This window comes from Dromaius novaehollandiae, chromosome 2 (assembly GCF_036370855.1).
Source record: "Dromaius novaehollandiae isolate bDroNov1 chromosome 2, bDroNov1.hap1, whole genome shotgun sequence".
In the NCBI taxonomy this organism is placed as follows: Eukaryota; Metazoa; Chordata; class Aves; order Casuariiformes; family Dromaiidae; genus Dromaius; species Dromaius novaehollandiae.
The window spans coordinates 98,053,302-98,071,140 of NC_088099.1; the positions used below are offsets into that span (position 1 = coordinate 98,053,302).

The 17,839-nt window shown below is 42.4% G+C and overlaps 2 protein-coding genes across 10 annotated transcripts in view; both read left to right on the forward strand.

Moving 5' to 3' along the window:
* Positions 1 to 3,997, forward strand: part of KIF13A (kinesin family member 13A) — a 123,388-nt gene extending 119,391 nt beyond the window's left edge. For 7 of the 8 annotated variants that reach the window (XM_064506982.1, XM_064506983.1, XM_064506985.1 and 4 more), the window contains 2 exons: positions 476 to 1,574; positions 2,456 to 3,997. In XM_064506982.1, coding sequence (XP_064363052.1) covers positions 476 to 1,574; positions 2,456 to 2,742 — 1,386 coding nt within the window. In that variant the 3' untranslated portion in view covers positions 2,743 to 3,997. Of the gene's footprint in view, positions 1 to 475; positions 1,575 to 2,455 lie in introns of those variants that run through there. The other variant, XM_064506987.1, reaches the window with a different exon arrangement.
* A 3,424-nt stretch (positions 3,998 to 7,421) lies between these two features.
* On the forward strand, positions 7,422 to 17,787 carry SIRT5 (sirtuin 5). 2 transcript variants are annotated; one of them, XM_064506990.1, is made up of 9 exons: positions 7,422 to 7,580; positions 8,830 to 8,968; positions 11,398 to 11,531; positions 12,741 to 12,966; positions 13,878 to 13,965; positions 14,882 to 14,935; positions 15,875 to 15,998; positions 16,850 to 16,965; positions 17,422 to 17,787. In XM_064506990.1, exons 2-9 carry the CDS (start codon positions 8,848 to 8,850, stop codon positions 17,495 to 17,497), a joined length of 939 nt encoding a protein of 312 aa, XP_064363060.1. In that variant the 5' UTR covers positions 7,422 to 7,580; positions 8,830 to 8,847; the 3' UTR covers positions 17,498 to 17,787. The 2 variants fall into 2 exon arrangements, with proteins under 2 accessions (XP_064363060.1, XP_025968633.1); XM_026112848.2 differs by lacking the exon at positions 7,422 to 7,580 and adding an exon at positions 7,677 to 7,859.
* The last annotated feature ends 52 nt before the right edge of the window (positions 17,788 to 17,839 follow it).

Genomic DNA, 17,839 nt, shown 5'->3' on the forward strand with positions numbered 1-17,839 from the left:
TTTAATAATCAGTATTACAACTTAGACCCTTTAAGGCCTCTTTGATTCAAATTTTAATTTGTCTTGCAGGTGGTCAAGCAGTTCTACAAAATACCTCCAATAGGGACATTAATTAGTCTAAATCATAGGAAGAAAAGTTTTATAATATATGGCTTTCAAAAATAGAGTACAGGGAAAAGATGCACGTATCTAACCTTTTAATGTTATGAGCTTTCCTTATGCCAAACTTTATTGCTTTATGTATTCTGAACTATTTTGAATTCATCTTTACTTTCTAAAAATGGAATAGTTCAGGTAACATAGCTCAGTGGCTTTTTTCAGAGGTGGCTTCAATCCTCCCAACAGAGAATATTTGTGCGTGTCCGTGTGTGTATTTCTTCATCCTCGGAAGGGGAAAAAATCAAGGAAGGTTGTTATTTTTGAAAATTTACAATAGTAAGTTGCTAATCCCATTTGACTCTTTTTTCTTTTGCAGGACTCTGAGGAGGAAGACAGTGAGTTGGAGGCCATTAATAAGAAGTTAAGTCCACAAGGTTTTCAAAGTTTCCGGCCTTATGTACCGGAGGAGTTTGCTGACTTCAGTGTTTACAATGCTAGCCTGGAGAACAGGGAATGGTATTCTTCTAAATTGGACTTCATGAATTCACGTGTTCTTGAGAAAGAGGTATCCCGCAGTCCCACCACTAGCAGTATCACTAGTGGCTACTTTTCCCACAGTGCCTCTAATGCTACTCTGTCTGACATGCTTGTTCCCTGTAGTGATAGCACAGATCAGCTAGCCAGTCACGTGAAGGAGCTGGACTCTAATGACTCTTCAGGACCATCTCTTGCACACGATTTAAGATCATCTTTGAACAAGGAGTGTCGAGAGTCAGAAAAGGAGTTAGTGACAGAAAAGTTACCTGTGTCACCACTGAAACAAAACAGTGCCTTAATGGAACAATCACCACTGTCCCTCAATGCCACTAAAAAAGACTCTCAGCAGTTACCTACGGCTGGATCATTTTCAGCATTAGATTCTTCGAATGGCAAAAATGCCCGTTGTACAATTGAATTTTCAACCCGTGAAGCAACAGTTGAGCACACAATGGACGTTCTTGAAGATCATTCATTTACAGAGTTTATGGGCGTCGAAGATGGAAAGGACTTTGACCATTCGACAGCTCCACAGTTATGTTCCGCTGTGTCCTCTAACGGGGCGAGTGCCTCAGCGTTACCCCAAGGCACTGACAAGGAGCAGAGCACTCGCCTGGGGCAGCTGGGCTCCACAACAGCGGATGACCACGTTGCAGACGCTGTGGAAAGTCCTGTGCGTTCTGTATCGGCAAAAGAGACTTCAGACCACCAGACTAATCCTGAAGCTTCCACAGATTATTTTATTGGGAAGGACCACTTGGATGGTTCTGATGGTGAAGAAGGTGCTTCTGTGGACCAGGCCCACGACTTGCCTAGTTGGGTGGCGGTGGGTGAACAAGTTTGTTTTGGAAGTAATAAGATGGGCACAGTGAGATATGTTGGAACAGTGGATTTTTCAGATGGCATCTGGATTGGAGTTGAACTAAATGTTCAGCTGGGTAAGACTAAACATGCTCAGAGTTATTTATGTAGCTAGCATGACCTATTTTAAAGTTGCACTACTATCATACACTGGTTAGTGCTGGGAAATAAATACCTCCATATTAGCTTGGCATCTGATGTACCCCATTTTCTAGGCTTTCTGTTTATACGGATGCTTTGATTGGTAAGAGTTAATTTTTAAAAATCTGTCTGAAAGCCCTATTTTCTTTGTGTTGTGCAGAATAATGGTTTTATGTGTTGAGGGGCAGTTCCCGTTGGTACCCATCTATTTTTACAGAAAAAAGTAAAGCCTGAAATTGGCAGATTTATTTTAAATCAACATATGTGTTCATGAACAGTGCCAATGATGGAAATCACTTGTCAAATTGGTTTGCTGTCTATAGCCTTCACAGAGATCTTTTTTTTTTTCACTAGAGGAAAATTTAGTAATAGAGCACAATTTTTAAACTTCGATCCAATTTGATGGGGAGAGTAAAAGAATCACTGTACTGCAAGAGTAAGATTCCTACAACAAATGCCTTCAGATCTTTTGGGAAAATGGTATTTTTAACAGTTTAGATTTCAATACTGATGCCAGTAGTTTCTCTTGATAGCTAAATTCTGGACTTTATAAGCAATTAATTTTGAGGTTGACAGATTTATATAAAATGAACAAAGTTTGAGTTTTTAAACTTTTAGTTACCAAAGTAATATTACAGGGAATTGTCTTTCTGATCACAGTTCAAACCCTCCTTTCCAGATTTGCTCTCCCTAGTGTGTGGCTAAAGCCTTGACTATTCAACAAATAGTAGTCAAAGATATTTACACTTCAATGCTACAGTTATATGTCCTAATGAAATTACCAGCAATTAATTCTATGCATTTATTTTCATTGAAGGGAAGCACGATGGAACTGTAAAAGGCAGAGAGTACTTCCACTGCAAACCACGACATGGGGTGTTTGTTCGTCCCGGGCGCCTCACTAAAGCACCAGCTTCCACAAAGAAGTCAAGTAGCACTTCACGATCTCAGGCATCTTCCACTTTAGAGAAACGGAGAAGTTCTCTACTTCAAGGCTCATCATCCACTTCTAAATCAGGAGGAGATGTCCTCTGTCATTCAGGAGATGCAGCGGCTTCTGCTTTTTCTAGGAAGCAGGAAAACAGGAAATCTTGGATTAACTAAACTGCAGTATTTTTGCACTTACTACACACATCACTGTGTAGAAAACTATGGATTTTTGAAGCTATTGTACATTTTTAATCTGTCCATACCGAATGTGTACTCTCTAGAGTCTTTGACTTAATTCCCTAATTTTTTTATAAATAATATATATATTATATATATGAATGTGTATCTATAGGTTGTCTGCCAGTGGGCAGATACAGCTGCACACTAAAATACAGTTAAAGCTGATCTGTAGATAACTGAGGTACTGGACTGTTTGTTACACAACAACTTGGGAGATATATTTTAAACAACAAAGAAAATATTTTATTGTGGAAAAACAGGATGTAAATCCGTATTTGGGGAAAAAAGAACACTACGGTTTGCTGTTCTTAATTACCAAAGAACTTGTTTTAGGCTGACACATTTGCTGTTTATATCTTTCTATTGTAAATGTTTTAACTGATAGCTTGGTGCCATGTTTCTTTTAGTCACTGGGCACCATGCTGCCTTACGTTCTGTGTTTAAGCACACTGAAATATCTGACTGCTTCGTATTTTTTGTCTTCCTAGAGGCCTGCCACTGTGCTGACTTGGCGTTGTATTGAAAAGACTAACAATGCCTGAAGCTATCAGTCTGGCATTTCATACGTTAACATAAGCCAGCTGGGCAGTTTGACTGCAGAAACAGTATTACTGCAAGGGTATGAGAGGACAACACTGAGGGGTTTGGGGTTGGGTTTTTATTTTATTTTATTTTTTTTTTAATTTGTGGTGGGGGGAAGTGGGGAGACAAAGAAGCAGTAAATGGATCATGACTGCAAACTTTGCACTTGTTACTTGCTGGTTATTATCAAGGTGAAATAGAACCTGCTAAAGTAATCTTAATCTGTAAAGTTTATTTTAATAATGGGAATAATAGAGGGATTTATGTATGGTGCTCATGAATTCCTAAGAAGGTTGTTCCATGTGTAGATACTGTAGATGCCTGTACAAGTGTTCTGGATATTTGTAAAGTAACATGGTAAAAATGAGTGAAGTGAATGGCCTGCTGTATCTGTTCTTTGTTTCTTAGCAAGTGAATGAGTGAGATACCTGGGATCTTACTGAAAAGCTGCTGTTTGTTCTTTGATTGTTGTGTACAGTAAGCGGACTCTAGTATTTTACTATTTACTGTAAAGAACTGTAATTTATATACTGCCATACTGTATTTAATTGGTACAGACCTTTTGTGTGTTAGAATACAGACTGTTTACCTGGGATTTTAAAGAAAATGTTTTGCTTGTATTTGATATAATTAGGTTTCATGATGAAGCAGTAAGCTTAATTCTGTTGTTAGTTTATGGTGCTCAGATTCAAAGTACTTTGTAAATACGCTGAAGGATAAGATGCTCAGAGCTGGAAGACTGGATGGTATTAATCCGTTTCGTCACTGACTGGTTCATGCAGCTGAAAGTGAGAGTAGCCCCCCGGGGCTGGGCCCTGCTCCTCACCTGCTGGTTTCCCTCCCTTCGTACATGGGGCAGTGGAGCTGTGCAGCTCCTACCACTGAACAGTGCTGATGGGGGAGCCTGAATACGTTCCTAGGAGACGGGCTCTTTACTGAGTATGTCAAACCGCCATCTGAGCAGAACACAGTTGGCAGCATTAGGTGTATTTGCCCTTGACACTGCTTTTGGCAACCCTGAGCTAAGATTCCTATGTGCTTATGGGATGGATTCTGGTGGAAGGAACACTTTTGGAGATCATGTTTCTGGTGTTCACCTAGGGTTGCTCTCACTGCATTCATGATACTGCTGCTGGAGAAAATTACCATGATAGAAGAACGACTTTATGCAAAAGCATTTTCTCAAGGGCAGTAGGTGATCCCAGAATTCCACCAAGTCACTACGCTCAACCTACCAAATTGAAATTAATTTAAATGTCACTTTGATCTTCCTAAAAATACTCTCTCACACACATGCACCCTCTCTCTCTCACTATCTCACACTCACTCAGATATATTTCTTTTAGGACAGTGTAAACAATTTTGAAAGTTAATGGGGCCATTTTCTTATGGCAAAGATACAGTATTTATGCCAGGTTAGCATCAGACACACGAGGCTGTTCATTGTTTTAGGCTGCTGAGAATGTAGAATATATGGTTGCTTAAGAAACACTGGAATAATTGTGCTGTTTTGGGTATACAATCTATAAATGTCAGAGAAAGCTAAACAAGCTAACCTATTTGTGTGCTGTACACATTTGGCATAACTTATGCTATCACGGCTTCTCTTATATTGACACACCTGTACTTTTGCAAACCTTCCATGTTAACACCTCCTGCCCTAGGTTAATTTTAAGTTAGGAAGAACTTACCCAATGAGTGCAGTGCAATAATGTGAAAATGCAGGCATTTTATTTGATTTGCTGCTCAAACATCGTTGCTTAAATAGAGAAGCACTTTTTTCTATTAGCAATGTCAGAGTAATAGTTTGTCGAATTTCATAATCAGCTGAAGAATGTGGTGAATTTTGGCCATGGTGATTGTCCAACTGCAAATTGTTTTTCTTTTGGTTTTTATAAAATATTATCTTAAGTAACATCTAACATACACTGTCTAATAAGCAGGATATTCAATTCATGCTAAGCCCTAGGTTTAAAAATAAACCAGCCCCAAACATAATACTGAACAATACAGAGCAGAACCAGCCTGTCATTTGCCTGAGCTGGCAGAACAAACCTGTCATCTCAGTGATTTGGTTAATCCAAATAGTAGTATGTAATTTTAATCATCAAGATGGTTATAGTGTTAGATTAGATCATACTGGCCTTTATCTTGTTTTCTGAATGTACTACTTTTTTTTTTCTTCAAGCTACGTGCTTTTATGAAGATTTAGCCAAAGCTTTCAGAGAACTGAAACAGCTGGTGCACCCCAACATGCAAAAGCAGAGTGTTTAATCGGTACTTCTCATTGTTTCAAGTATTCCCCTGCCAAAGACTTCCTTGGCAGTTGCAGCTGAAAACAGCATTTAATATTCTGCCATGTAAGTGAAGAGTAGTTCTATGAACAGTGTAACAAATGAAATGTAGGCTGCAAACCAGTGGGAGCAGCAGTTGCATGTTTTCTTTCCCTGCTTATCCGTAAGTGCTTCTGACGTTTTGCCTGTCTGTCCTGCTTCCCACTGGTAACTCTTCATGTCCTGCAGCTGCAGGCCAGGTCGAAGGCACAAGCTGCTGCTGCTTGTGGGGGCTGATGAGCAGGGGGCAGACCTTATCTGTTGAGCTGCTGATCTTAAAATAATCAAAGCAAAACAATCTCTATGATATCTCAAGATTTATTGAAAAGAACTAAGAGACATACAATTTGGGAAGGGTGGAAAGAAAGAGGCTGGATGAAAGCCATTGCTCTGTCATTTCTACAGCAAAACAAGTTAAAAACAGCTTTCTTCATAAAAACCGTGGAAACCAAATAAACTGACAGATTTTTTTTCCAGGCATTCACAGCATTAAGTGGTATTAGTATAGCAGTGTACAGGAGTCTTGTTGATTAACATGCAAACTCTTAATGCCTGAGATCAGACCTCAAACTGATGACTCTGGAAAAGCACCTGGCTTTTCAAATATACTTGTGTATAATTTAATTTGTGCTAATTCTGACATTGCATAAGCCACTAAAGTAGAAAAGAAAAAGTACAGGGCAGTGTGCAGAAGGAAGCTATGATTCCACAGATGTAGGTTTGTTTTGTTTTGTTTTTGGTTGCCCTCCTTCCTCTCCTGCCCCGATCCTCTCTTAAAACCCAGTGTGGACTCTGGTCAGTCACTCTGTAATGAAATATATTTGGACTATAAGACTCTAGCAGACTAATGTTATATTTCCTCATGCAGCCATGTGAGAATCAGCATGTTACATAGGTAATATTTAAGAATATTACCTGTGTGAGTGAGTGTAATATATGGAGTAAGTGCAATGATATAGTCTTACTACTGCTTTATAGTCTATACACTGCTTTAAAGAAGATAAAATACTTTTATTATATAGAAAAAGGAAGAAGTGTGCTCCATTGAAATGTTATGCACATCATGTGTGCAAGGCTTGAGCGTACGATGCCCCTGGAGCCAAATCGAAGGGGAGGACGAAGTGAGCAGTTCCTGGAGGCCTGGCTGTGCTGTGGGGCCCTTTCCCAGAGCCTGGGGGTGGGTGGGCACTGGAGGGGGGGCCTGGTCCCAGGCAGCCCTCGCTCTGCACCTCACTATGTGGGGTTGGGGAAATAACATCATTAACCACCCTCTGTCAAATGGAAAAATGCAAACGTTGGCACAGGCGTTTGAAAGGGGGAAGGTGACTTCTACGGGGATCATCCTCTCCCCAGCTTTAAGCGGTCACTTGTAGCCCCCAAGTGTGCCGCGCTGCGGCCCAGCTTGCCTGGGAATTTTCCTTTTCGACGTTGGCACGTACATGTTTCGCGGTAAATAACCCAGCGGTGCAGCTGTCCCCATGCACTTGAGTTGCAGTGTCATTGTTGCAATCCCCGGGCTTCAGCTTCACCGGCGTGAATCACTAAAGGACGGGGGGTTTGTGTGGTGTGCGTGTTTTGGGTTTTTTTTTTAATGCTGGTGTGGAGCCACTGCGCACGTAGCCAGGGCCGCCGGCGCTTCCCCCGCCGCTCCGCATTGGACGGGACGGGGCGAGGCGGGGCGGGGCGGGGCGGGGCGGGGCGGGGCGGGGCGGGCGGGCCCGACCCGGGCTGCTGCGGGCTGGGGGGCGGCGCCGCTCGCGGCGGGCGGGCGGGACGTGCTGCGCCGCACGCTTCGGCCTGCGCTTGGCTCCGGCCGCCGCCGCCTGCCCGCGGCCTCCGCTCGGGCTTGCCGCAGAGGTGGGTGCGCGCCGGGGCCGTGGCGGCCTCCTGGGCCGCGCTGCGCCGTGGCGACGGGCGTCGCGACCCGGCCAGCGCGCGGAGCGGGGTGGGGGGAGAGCGGCGCTGGGGGCTGTTCTTCCTCCGCTCGCAACCCCGGAGCGAGGAGGGAGGTTCCGCTTTGGCGGAAACCTGGAAATAACAAACGTGCTGTGGAACTAGAGGGTATTTCTGTGGCTTTTAAATACCCGGGAAGGCTCAGAGGAGAGGGAAGGGCTGGACGGAGGTGTTTTACCTGTGGTGAGCGTTTACTGTTCTCTTTTGCTTTAGTACAGCCGATAGTACCTGTGTTTTTGGTGGGGTGAAATCTGTTTATCGATACAGAGAAAGCCAGATTATGATACATAAATATTAATTTTCTTCACGTTAAATTGCTTGTGAGAGTTGCATAATGTGAAGGAGGCTCTGTGCTGAGGGCGTGGAAGAGGCTGCAGCCTGCCGTGCTGAGAGCAGGGCTCCTGGGGTTAAATACCGGGAGTCCGCAAGGTTTTCCCCGCGACGCAGGCTAGTTCACCCTGGCCCCTGGACTGAGGCTGCCGGCGCCTTTTACTTTGCTTAAAGAGCCCCGAACCACGAGGTACCTCACCAAGGCAGAAGCGACAGTAGCTTTGTCCAATTCTGAATCCTCTCCAGCTTGTGCGCATACATGTTTGCTTTTTCACCTTAAAATAGACTTAGCAGTTACGCCCTGGAAGTTACTCTTACATAAGTCTGTAAAATTTAAAAGCATCATGTAAGTTCCATATTACACAAAGATTGCAGCGCTGTGTTTGTATGCTGTAGTTAAGGTATTTAAGGGCTGAGCAGTCTTTGAACAGGCTCAATTTCTTCTGCTGGTTCTTAACTGGAAGCAAAAGCAAACAAAAGTGGTCACTCCATTTTGGGGTCTCAGATTTGAGAGGTCTGTGTTTTGCAGCACAGAGGAAAAAGCTGAAGATGCTAGGATAGCCTTTGTGCCCAGCAAAAAGAAATGGCAGACCTGTTAAATCTCAGTAAATGTTTTGTTTTATTGTCTTGCAATTCAGAAATAATGAATACATGAACGCTTCTCATACATAAAACTTCACTTGGCTGAATGAAGAGCAGGAGAAAACCATGGACAGTGTTTATACTCTTCTCTTTATTTGTGATACAGAGAACCTACACAAATACGTTCACTAAACGGTTCGTTTGTGTTTTGTTTATTGTTTCATTTATTGTATTTTTTCAGATACAGCACTTTGAAGTGATGCTGATGAGTCTCTTTCAGTTTGCCACCAGAAGGTTGGTTTCCCAAGCATACTGTGGACTTAAGCCTCCTTCTTCAAAGAAACAGCGGTTTTGCTTGGAAATGGCTCGTCCTAGTTCAAGTAAGACATGTATTTGTTTCTTTTAGTATACTAAACAGATGTTAAACTAGACTTGAAACACCAGAGAGTTTCACGTAATAGGCAAAACCTATAGTTTAATTGAAAACTGTAGATTCTTTTAAAGTTTAGAAAAGTGTGAAGTTTTTTTTTTTTCTAGTGGATAAAATTTGTCTTCTATACCTATAAACTGTTTGGTTCCAAAAACCCTCACATAGTGGTAGTCAGTGTGTTTGCCTGTTGATGTTTTTAGTATTCATAATTTCTGCACATAAATGTATACTAGTTAATTGCATTTCCTTTTCATATTCCTAATGGATATTAAAATTCACTCCCTCATCTCTTTGTGCAAGAATTATGGAGGGCCTCAAGCATTTATAACAGCTCAGGAGCAGGGTGTTGGGTAACTCCAGAAGCTTTGTTTAGTCTAGTAGTAAAGAATTCATTTTTGTTTAGTTTAAATTTTAAAATGTGCCTTAACTTGGAAACTACATGCAGAACATTGCAGGTAAAACCCCAAATAGTTGGACAGCCAAATTGCACTCATTTCTTCTGCAGTTTTAGGCATCAGTGTGTGGCAGCTGTTGGAGACAGGAGACGGGACTAGGTGGACTTTTGATCTGACTTGTGGGTGTTCTTATAGTTACCTTCCAGGGCTCATGAGGTTTGGTTTACAACAGCGGACTGGCTATAAGGGGTTTGGTGTTCTTTATCCAGTTATTCAGCTCTTATGCTGATTCTCTCCTTATAAATGTTTATCTCCTTTTGGGTTTAAAAGAATGCAGTAAATTCTGAAAATCAGGCCTGTGAACAGCAGCACCAAGTCCAGCTGGAGACTAGTTACTAATGGCATACCCATGAGTCAGTACCAGGGCCAACGGTGCTTAGCATCTTCATTAATAACCTGGGTGATGGGGCAGAGTGCACCCTCAGCAAGTTTGCAGAGGATACAAAACTGGCAGGAGCGACTGACACACCAGAGGGCTGTGCTGCCATTCACAGGGACCTTGACAGGCTGGAGAAAAGGGCAGAGAGGAACCTCCTGAAGTTCAACCCAGGGAAAGGCCAAGCCCTGCCCCTGGGGGGGAACAGCCCCCTGCACCAGCACCTGCTGGGGCCGACCGGCTGCAGAGCAGCTTGGCAGGGAAGGCCCTGGGGGACACCGAGCTGACCAGGAGGCAGCAACAGGCCCCGGCAGAGAGAAGCCTCTGTGGCTGCGTTAGGCAGAGCCTTGCCGGCAGGTGGAGGGAGGTGATCCTTCCCCTCTGCTCAGCCCTGGTGAGACCCACTGGGAGTGCTGGGTCCAGTGCTGGCTCCAGAGACAGGGTCCTACTGGAGCTGAGCCACTGAAGAGCCCTGAAGATGGTTAAGGGACTGGAGCATCTGTGATACAAGGAGAGGGTGAGAGAGCCGGGACTGCTCAGCCTGGGGAAGAGAAAGCTCAAGGGGATCTTATCAGTGTATATAGATACCTGATGAGGAGGTATAAAGAAGATGGAGCCAGACTCTTCTCAGTGACAGGATGAGAGACAATGAGCACACACAGATACAGGAAATTCTGTATAAATATAAGAAACTATTTTTACTCTGAGGTTGGTCAAACACTGGAGCAGGTTGCCCAGGGAGGCTGTGGAGCTTCCACCCTTGGAGATATTTAAAACATGACTGGTCAGGGCCCTGAGCAACCTGCTGTAGGTGACCCTGCTGTGAGCAAGCGGTCACCTACAATCACATGAACTAGACAATCTCCAGAGGCCAACCTCAGTGACTCTGTGATTCTAAAATAAGTTGCTTTAAAGCTAACATCCAAGATAGACTGAAAGAAGACTTTTTGTCTCTTTATATTTTCCTCTTTGATCTTGCTTAACCCTTACTAAAATGAGAAAGAAATTTCCCATCTTTTCCCCAAATTGGTTTACCATATGGGGAAAAATGTAGGGAATATATGTTAAAAATAGAAAATATAATTTCAAATCTACAAAGTGGGCAAGATGCCTTAGAAGGAAACATTTTTTTCCCAAATTACCATAATTTTCAGGCTGATATTTCATAACTAAATGTTTGTGAAGACTGTAAATTTCTTTCATCCCAGTATCTTACGTTACAGTTAGGCAGCAAGCTGTTCCTGGGTGGCGGTGGCTGTTGTTGTCATCATTGTACCATCTGGCATAGGGTTTTAGTTTAAGACTTCTATCTTTCAAATATAAAATATACTCATAGTTCAATACATATTGCCCTACTGGGTTTGTTTATAAGTGTTTCTGAGAATCTCGAAGAAGCACCCTTCTAATTAGTATTCTGAAACTAAAGTCATGGTAGGTGTATGTGGTAGCCATTTCTGGGTGCATATGTTTGCCAGCACTGTCTGGACGGCCTCTTGAATAAAAGTGCAAATGTTTGAACAGCTGTTATTTTTCCTCCCTTGCATTTAGATATGGCCGATTTTCGAGAAGTGTTTGCCAAAGCAAAGCATATAGCCGTTATTACAGGAGCTGGTGTTAGTGCTGAGAGCGGAGTTCCTACCTTCAGAGGGGCTGGAGGTTTCTGGAGAAAGTGGCAAGCACAGGTAGGTACTCATGGCACGTGTCTGTGCTCCTCTGTTTTTATATCAATCGTGTTAGTACAATGAGTCAGAAAAACCTGGCTACCTTAAAGGGTTGAAGCGCTCCCAACCGCGTTTTGGTAGTGACAGAGCTCTCCCTACAGTCACATTTGTGTGCCTTCCCCATGCACTGTTGTGGCTGCTTTGTGCACCTGCAGCTTCTTTTTTGCTGTTTGGTTTATCAGCTGTTTGGGCAAACTAATACTTTTGCAGACAACTCTGTGTCTTCTAACTGTCCTTGGTTTTTTGCTGCTTTGCAGCTTCACTGTTTGCTCTTTTGGCATCCTTGCTCTTCTGCTAGCTCATGGGACCTTTCCTGTCTTGAACTCTTAGGAAACGTTTACAGATTTAGTAAAAGACAGTACTGATGATACTGACCGGTTTTCTTTTAATCTTTGTTTCTCATAATATAGTAATACTCTTTAAGAATGTTTCAGGTTTTTTTCCTTTAATTTGGGGGGGAGGGCAGGGTTCCTCACAGCCTTTACCTGTCCCACAAGCTCTGGCCCTCTTGGTGGGTTGATGTTGCTGGCCTTGGGAGCTACTGAGACAGGAGGCAGAAGCAGACACTGGTGGGGTGGCTGGTGCAGAGGAGGGCAACAAGATGTCAAGTGTCAGAGTAGTATGGGTGCCTTTTGAGTCTGATACTGTGTTGTACTGCAGGTATTTCGAATAATTGTTCTACTATCAATAATTGCTACTCCAAAAACTGCTATCATGTTTGCTTTTCTCATATGCTCTTTTTATGATAGCATTTATGAAAGATTTGATGAATTTAGAAACTGTCAGAGATGTGAGGTTTTCCAGATGTCTTGAATGTAAAGGTGGACTTTGAGTGACTTGATTCAAATAAAGCATGTGTGTGTATAAATGCTATATTCCTTCTGCATCAGAATGCTAATATTCAGCCCTTTTATATCAGTACAGTTGTGCACTTTATTGATACAGGTTATTTCCTCATTTAATAAGATACTTTGACTTGTCTTGTAAGGATGACAAGGGCTATCGATCTATATTCTTGTCAACTGTATCTGGTTAGAAATGATCTGCTTTTGATTGACTTGTTATCCAGGTAACAGTCGAATGGTGATATGCTGTCAGGCTTGATCAAGGGTAGGAGGGGTGATTTCCTTCCACTTCTGTTACTAGAGTGAACGGTTATGTCTTTTTCAGGAACTGGCTACCCCAGAGGCTTTTGCCAGAAACCCTTCTCGCGTATGGGAATTTTATCATTACCGCCGGGAAGTGATGTTGAATAAACATCCAAATCCTGCACATATTGCCATTGCAGAGTGTGAAAGACGACTGAGCAAACAAGGAAGGAGCGTTGTGGTCATTACACAGAACATTGATGAACTACACAGAAAGGCAGGCACGAGGCACCTCTTAGAAATTCACGGTAAGAATCAGCTTACCTGTCTGCACAGCACAATTTGGGGGCAGAGGGGAAGAGGGAGAGAAGGGAGCAGGAAAAAGACTGGCAGAAAAAAATAGATGTCGTTTAAAAAAAAAAGACCTTGCAATTCCAAGATTTAGTAGTACTATGATGCTTTTTAACTTATTGTGAAGATTTAAATGGGATTTCCCATCATTACTGTGTGGTCTGCACAGAGGATACCAGCACAAATTATTTTGTAGTTGAGAATCCAAGAATAGAGCATCCAAAGTATCTTGTTCACTTACTCTGATGAGTATAGTGTCATTTTGTTCATCCTTATTCTTTAAAATACATAAACTCTAGAAAAGTTTAGAGGTATACTTCTGAGCTTTTTTTTTTTTTGCATAAAACAAAATAGTGGTGACTAGCATGTAACATTAACTAGCATTAACAAAATTTTCCCATTTTAAGAGGAGAAACAATGAACAGAAATCATCTACCTCGATAAGATTGCATATAATTCTAATTTTCCTCTGATTATTGTTGTGAGGCTGTGTAATATTCATGTCATGAGATGAACAAGATGATAAATCATCGCTTAGAGGGGCTGTGGCTATTGTTCACTGCCGCCTTTCAGCTGAAGGGGGTGCTTCTGTCTTTGCTCTGCTTGGTCTGTGCATAATGATGACACTGATCATCTTGGTTGCTAAACAGACGTGTGTATATGCACTCTGTAAATAATGTCTCATTTATAATGCTGTCAGGTTTCGACACTTGATTGTTACATTCATGCATTAAATAACTCCGAAGGTGTAGTCTTCAATGTTGAATAAAGACTGCCTGAGATAAACATAACTGTTTGCTTGCATAGCCATGCCTCAGAGCAGTTGTTTGATTCCTAACAGCTGACACTTTTAATTTGTGCATTTCAGGTAGCTTATTTAAAACCCGGTGCACCAACTGTGGAAATGTGACTGCAGATTACAAGAGTCCCATATGTCCGGCATTGGCTGGAAAAGGGTAACCTCTGTCATGTAAATTCTGTATTTCCCACTCTGTCTGCTCCTCTGTAGTAAAGAAGCCATTTTGGAAGTGTACTGCAATTTTAGCCAGCCACCTCTTTTTCCTGTATTAGTACTGATGCTGAAAATTTACACAAGTGCTTTGAAATGTGGGTATACTGTTTGGTAACTTCAGTAGAGCCTCTAATATCATGATAGATAAGTCTGGTAAATGAATAACTGATAATCTCAATATAAGCACAATATTGTTTATGTTTTTATTAAAACAATTTCAGATTGTCTGGAACTCTCATATTGGACATTAACTTACTTTACTCTTTGAGAATGTGTGTTTGCTCCCATCTCCTTCCATTTTTTTTTAATCAGATGTTTGTTCCTTAAACAGGACTGTCATGACTCTGATGCATGGATTGTCCTCTTCTGCATCTTTTTTGCACCAAGTGGCTATCATACTTAAACTTATCACTAAGATTTCCATGAATACGGATGTGTGAAGCAATCAGGAGTTAAAAATCAGTTTCCCAGATTTTCTTCTATGTTGCAGAAGAATCATTCTGTCTCCTTTCTCTAGCTCTCCTCTTTATCATTCAAAAAATCCAAGGGACAGGCATATACCCATGGACTTTTGGGTTTTGTTCCTCTTTGCATTTCACCAGATCTCTAGATAGCTACATAAATATTTGTTTTGCCATTATCAGACTTTTACAAGCTTATTACAGTTTGCTTAGCTCTAGGAAAATTCTGGGTATTTGCCTACATGCCTTCTGTGTGCTTTTTTAGGATTGTAGTAGGTGTTTCCATTGACTACAAAGATTCCTTGATTGGAGAATGTGCTTTAGAGAATACTAAGTTTTTATTGGTATACAAAGTGCTCTTTGTATGACTGAATATATATTCCAATTTTGTAATTTCAGGGCTCCAGATCCTGAAATAGAAGATGTTGAGATTCCAGTTGAAGAGCTTCCTCGGTATGTATTGACCGCTTTATTACTTGCTGTTACCTTTTCATACTTCATGTATATCAAAAGCTTATAGTACTGTTCACATAGTTTTGGAAGGGCACATTCTACAGAAGGATAAGGCATGGGACTTTGTCCCAGATACTTCAGTCTAAATCTAAACTTAATGCTGTGGGGACACAAGATAGTAGAAGTGTGCAGTGAAAGCTTATCATGATGATAAAGGGATAGCATGTTTGTATACTTAAGTATCAAGTTAAAAATGCCTAAACTAATGGATTTTGTTGTAAGTGGGGTAGTAGGATAATTGCATTAAGAGCTAAGTGCTACACAATGAGCTGCTGGGTTTTTTTTTCAGGTAGCACTTTCCTCTGGTTACTGAGTGTGTGATACTGTCTTTGGATATATCTGCCAAATAGCCCCTTTAAAAATGGCTTTAAAAATGGCATGCTGCTTTTTTAGAATGGCTTAGCTAATTGTAAATAGCAAGAAGCTATAGTATTTTTCAACTGCTTCCTAAGGAAATGAGGCTAATGTGATGCTTCTGTCTTTCAGTTCACTTTCTCCTTAAAAACCTGTTGGCCAGTTTCTAGTTGACAGAGGCAGAGATCTGTAGTGTATTAAGTTCTTACGAGTTTCATGAAATGCAGGAGCTGAGTAGGGGGAGGACACAAACAGCTGTTCAACTCAGATATTTAATTAACAACCTGTTCTGTGTGACTGACCAGTCCAGCGCACACGTAGTGTGGAAACAGCTATGCCATAGGCTGTCTTTTATCTGGCAAATAGTTTAGGGAACACAGGAGGCAGTGGAGTGTGTGGTGGAAGAAAGGGGAGGAGGAGTGAAGAAACATAAAGTGCGTCCAAATGAAAATGAAAACTGCCTTCTTGCAAGTTGAAATATTCATGTCATAAGCATAACATTGTACTGCTGTGATTTTTAAATAGGTGCGAGGAAGATGGCTGCAATGGCCTTCTTCGCCCCCACGTCGTGTGGTTTGGTGAAACCCTGGATGCTGACGTTCTCACAGAGGTTGAGAAAGAACTTGACATATGCGACCTCTGCTTGGTAGTGAGTGATATTTTGATTACCTAGTCTGTTAATCAGCAGGGAAGTCAAGTTAAAGAAATTGCACCTCCTGGATAAGAGATGCATCTGTACTTCCCTGAGTGACCTACAGCCCTCTGATGGACTGCTTTAGTGTCAAATGTAATACATCAAAAGATCATGGAGTTTGCAAATTTACATCTACTGCTCAGGTATGCAAAGGTGTATTTGAGATGCATGTGTGCATCTTGATCAGCTGGCATGTGCTGTCTGTATTTAGCAGTAACTGGAAATTTTGTACACAGTGTTACAGCTTAGCTATTGCTTAGCCATTGGATTTCTCAAACACTGGAAAATTGGATTATTTTGATGCTTGAGTTTTCTAAACAAAAAAGGTTACACAGTATTGTAACAGGTTAACTAGCTGTTGCCACCTGCTTGTTTTATTAAGGTTGTTTTCCTGTCTTGTAGGTTGCACATTGCCAGCTAAAACATTTGCTCAAAATATTATTATGTACCCTTCACAAAGTAATCCCAAATATTAGAAGGATGTTTTGAAACACCACTGAAAGCAAAGTCAGTCCCTGTGTGTTTTGGGGATTTTTTTTGTTCATTTACAGTTATAGTCTACAAAAAGGCTTCTTTGGGTGTATTAGAGAAACAATTCTTGATTCTCGTACTATTTTATATGGTTAAATGTGCAGTGACACTACATTTATATTGATTTGATTTTGTTTCTGTGTGGATCTTATGTGCTGTGGTTGCTTTGCAGATCCAATGGGCTGAGAAGGCTTGGGGATGGGGGATTTTTGTTTGTTTAAATACCAGCCTGCTACACTCATGATTTTTTTGTCTGTTTGTTTCCTTTCCTGCAGGTTGGAACCTCCTCTGTGGTGTATCCTGCCGCTATGTTTGCCCCCCAGGTATCTGCCAGAGGAGTGCCTGTTGCAGAATTTAATATGGAAGCCACTCCTGCTACAAATAGATTCAGGTAAAATTGTTCAGTTTTAAACTAACATGCTTTAGTTTTCCCCTCCTCCCTCAATGTCTTCTTGTATTGAATTGTTAAAATGCCTAGAACGTTAAAAAAAAAAAAAATCTTTCTTTCCCCAATGCTTAAGAAACGGTATTTTCTTCTGATACAAAACAAAAGATGAGTTCTTATTAACCTACACTGTAGCTACAGCTGTATTTTTTTAAACATGAAGCTGAAGTTTACAGGGCTGAAATCCAATTTACTATGTCACAACAAAAGTTTTCAACAGAGACCAACAGCTATTTAGGAGGGTTTTCATCCTGTTAGGTATGTGTCACAAGGCCCTAGAATGGCTAAAAACCCTTTCAGAAGCAGGACTAGCTACCAGTGTGCCCCGTGCGCTTAGGCACTCTTCAGAAAACACCTCCGTGCGCTCGTTACCTGCCCCTTCACCAAGCTGCTTCCTTCCAGGTTTCACTTCCCGGGCCCCTGTGGTACCACGCTGCCGCCGGCGCTGGCCCGCCACGAGACGGAGCTCATCTCCTGAGCGCGGCGGAGGCCGGGAGCGGCGCAAGGCGGCACGGCAGCACCGCGGCGGCCGCAGCCCGGCGGGCACCAACTCCCACGCGGCACCGGGCGCTCGGGGACAAGCCGGGCGGTGGTGCCGCTCCCCACGAGCGGCGGCGGGGGGTGGGGGGCACCGTGGCGGGGGGAGGGGGTGGAAGGGCCGCGGTCCTGTCGGACTGACCCCCTCCTGTGGTCGGCATAGCAATAAACGCGCAGCGGCGGCGGCGGAGAGTCCGGGCCCGTCGCTGCCAGGGGCGCAGACGGCACGTAGCCGCTGAGGGCGTCCTGTGTCTGTGTGTGGCTGCGGCGGGCGGTTGGTAAG

Excerpts from the sequence above, each read along its gene's own strand:
- SIRT5 (XM_064506990.1), top strand. The coding sequence starts at position 8,848 with ATGCTGATGAGTCTCTTTCAGTTTGCCACCAGAAGGTTGGTTTCCCAA. Across the intron at positions 8,969-11,397 it reads AATGGCTCGTCCTAGTTCAA|ATATGGCCGATTTTCGAGAA; the intron begins GTAAGACATGTA and ends CCTTGCATTTAG. Across the intron at positions 14,936-15,874 it reads CCAGTTGAAGAGCTTCCTCG|GTGCGAGGAAGATGGCTGCA; the intron begins GTATGTATTGAC and ends ATTTTTAAATAG.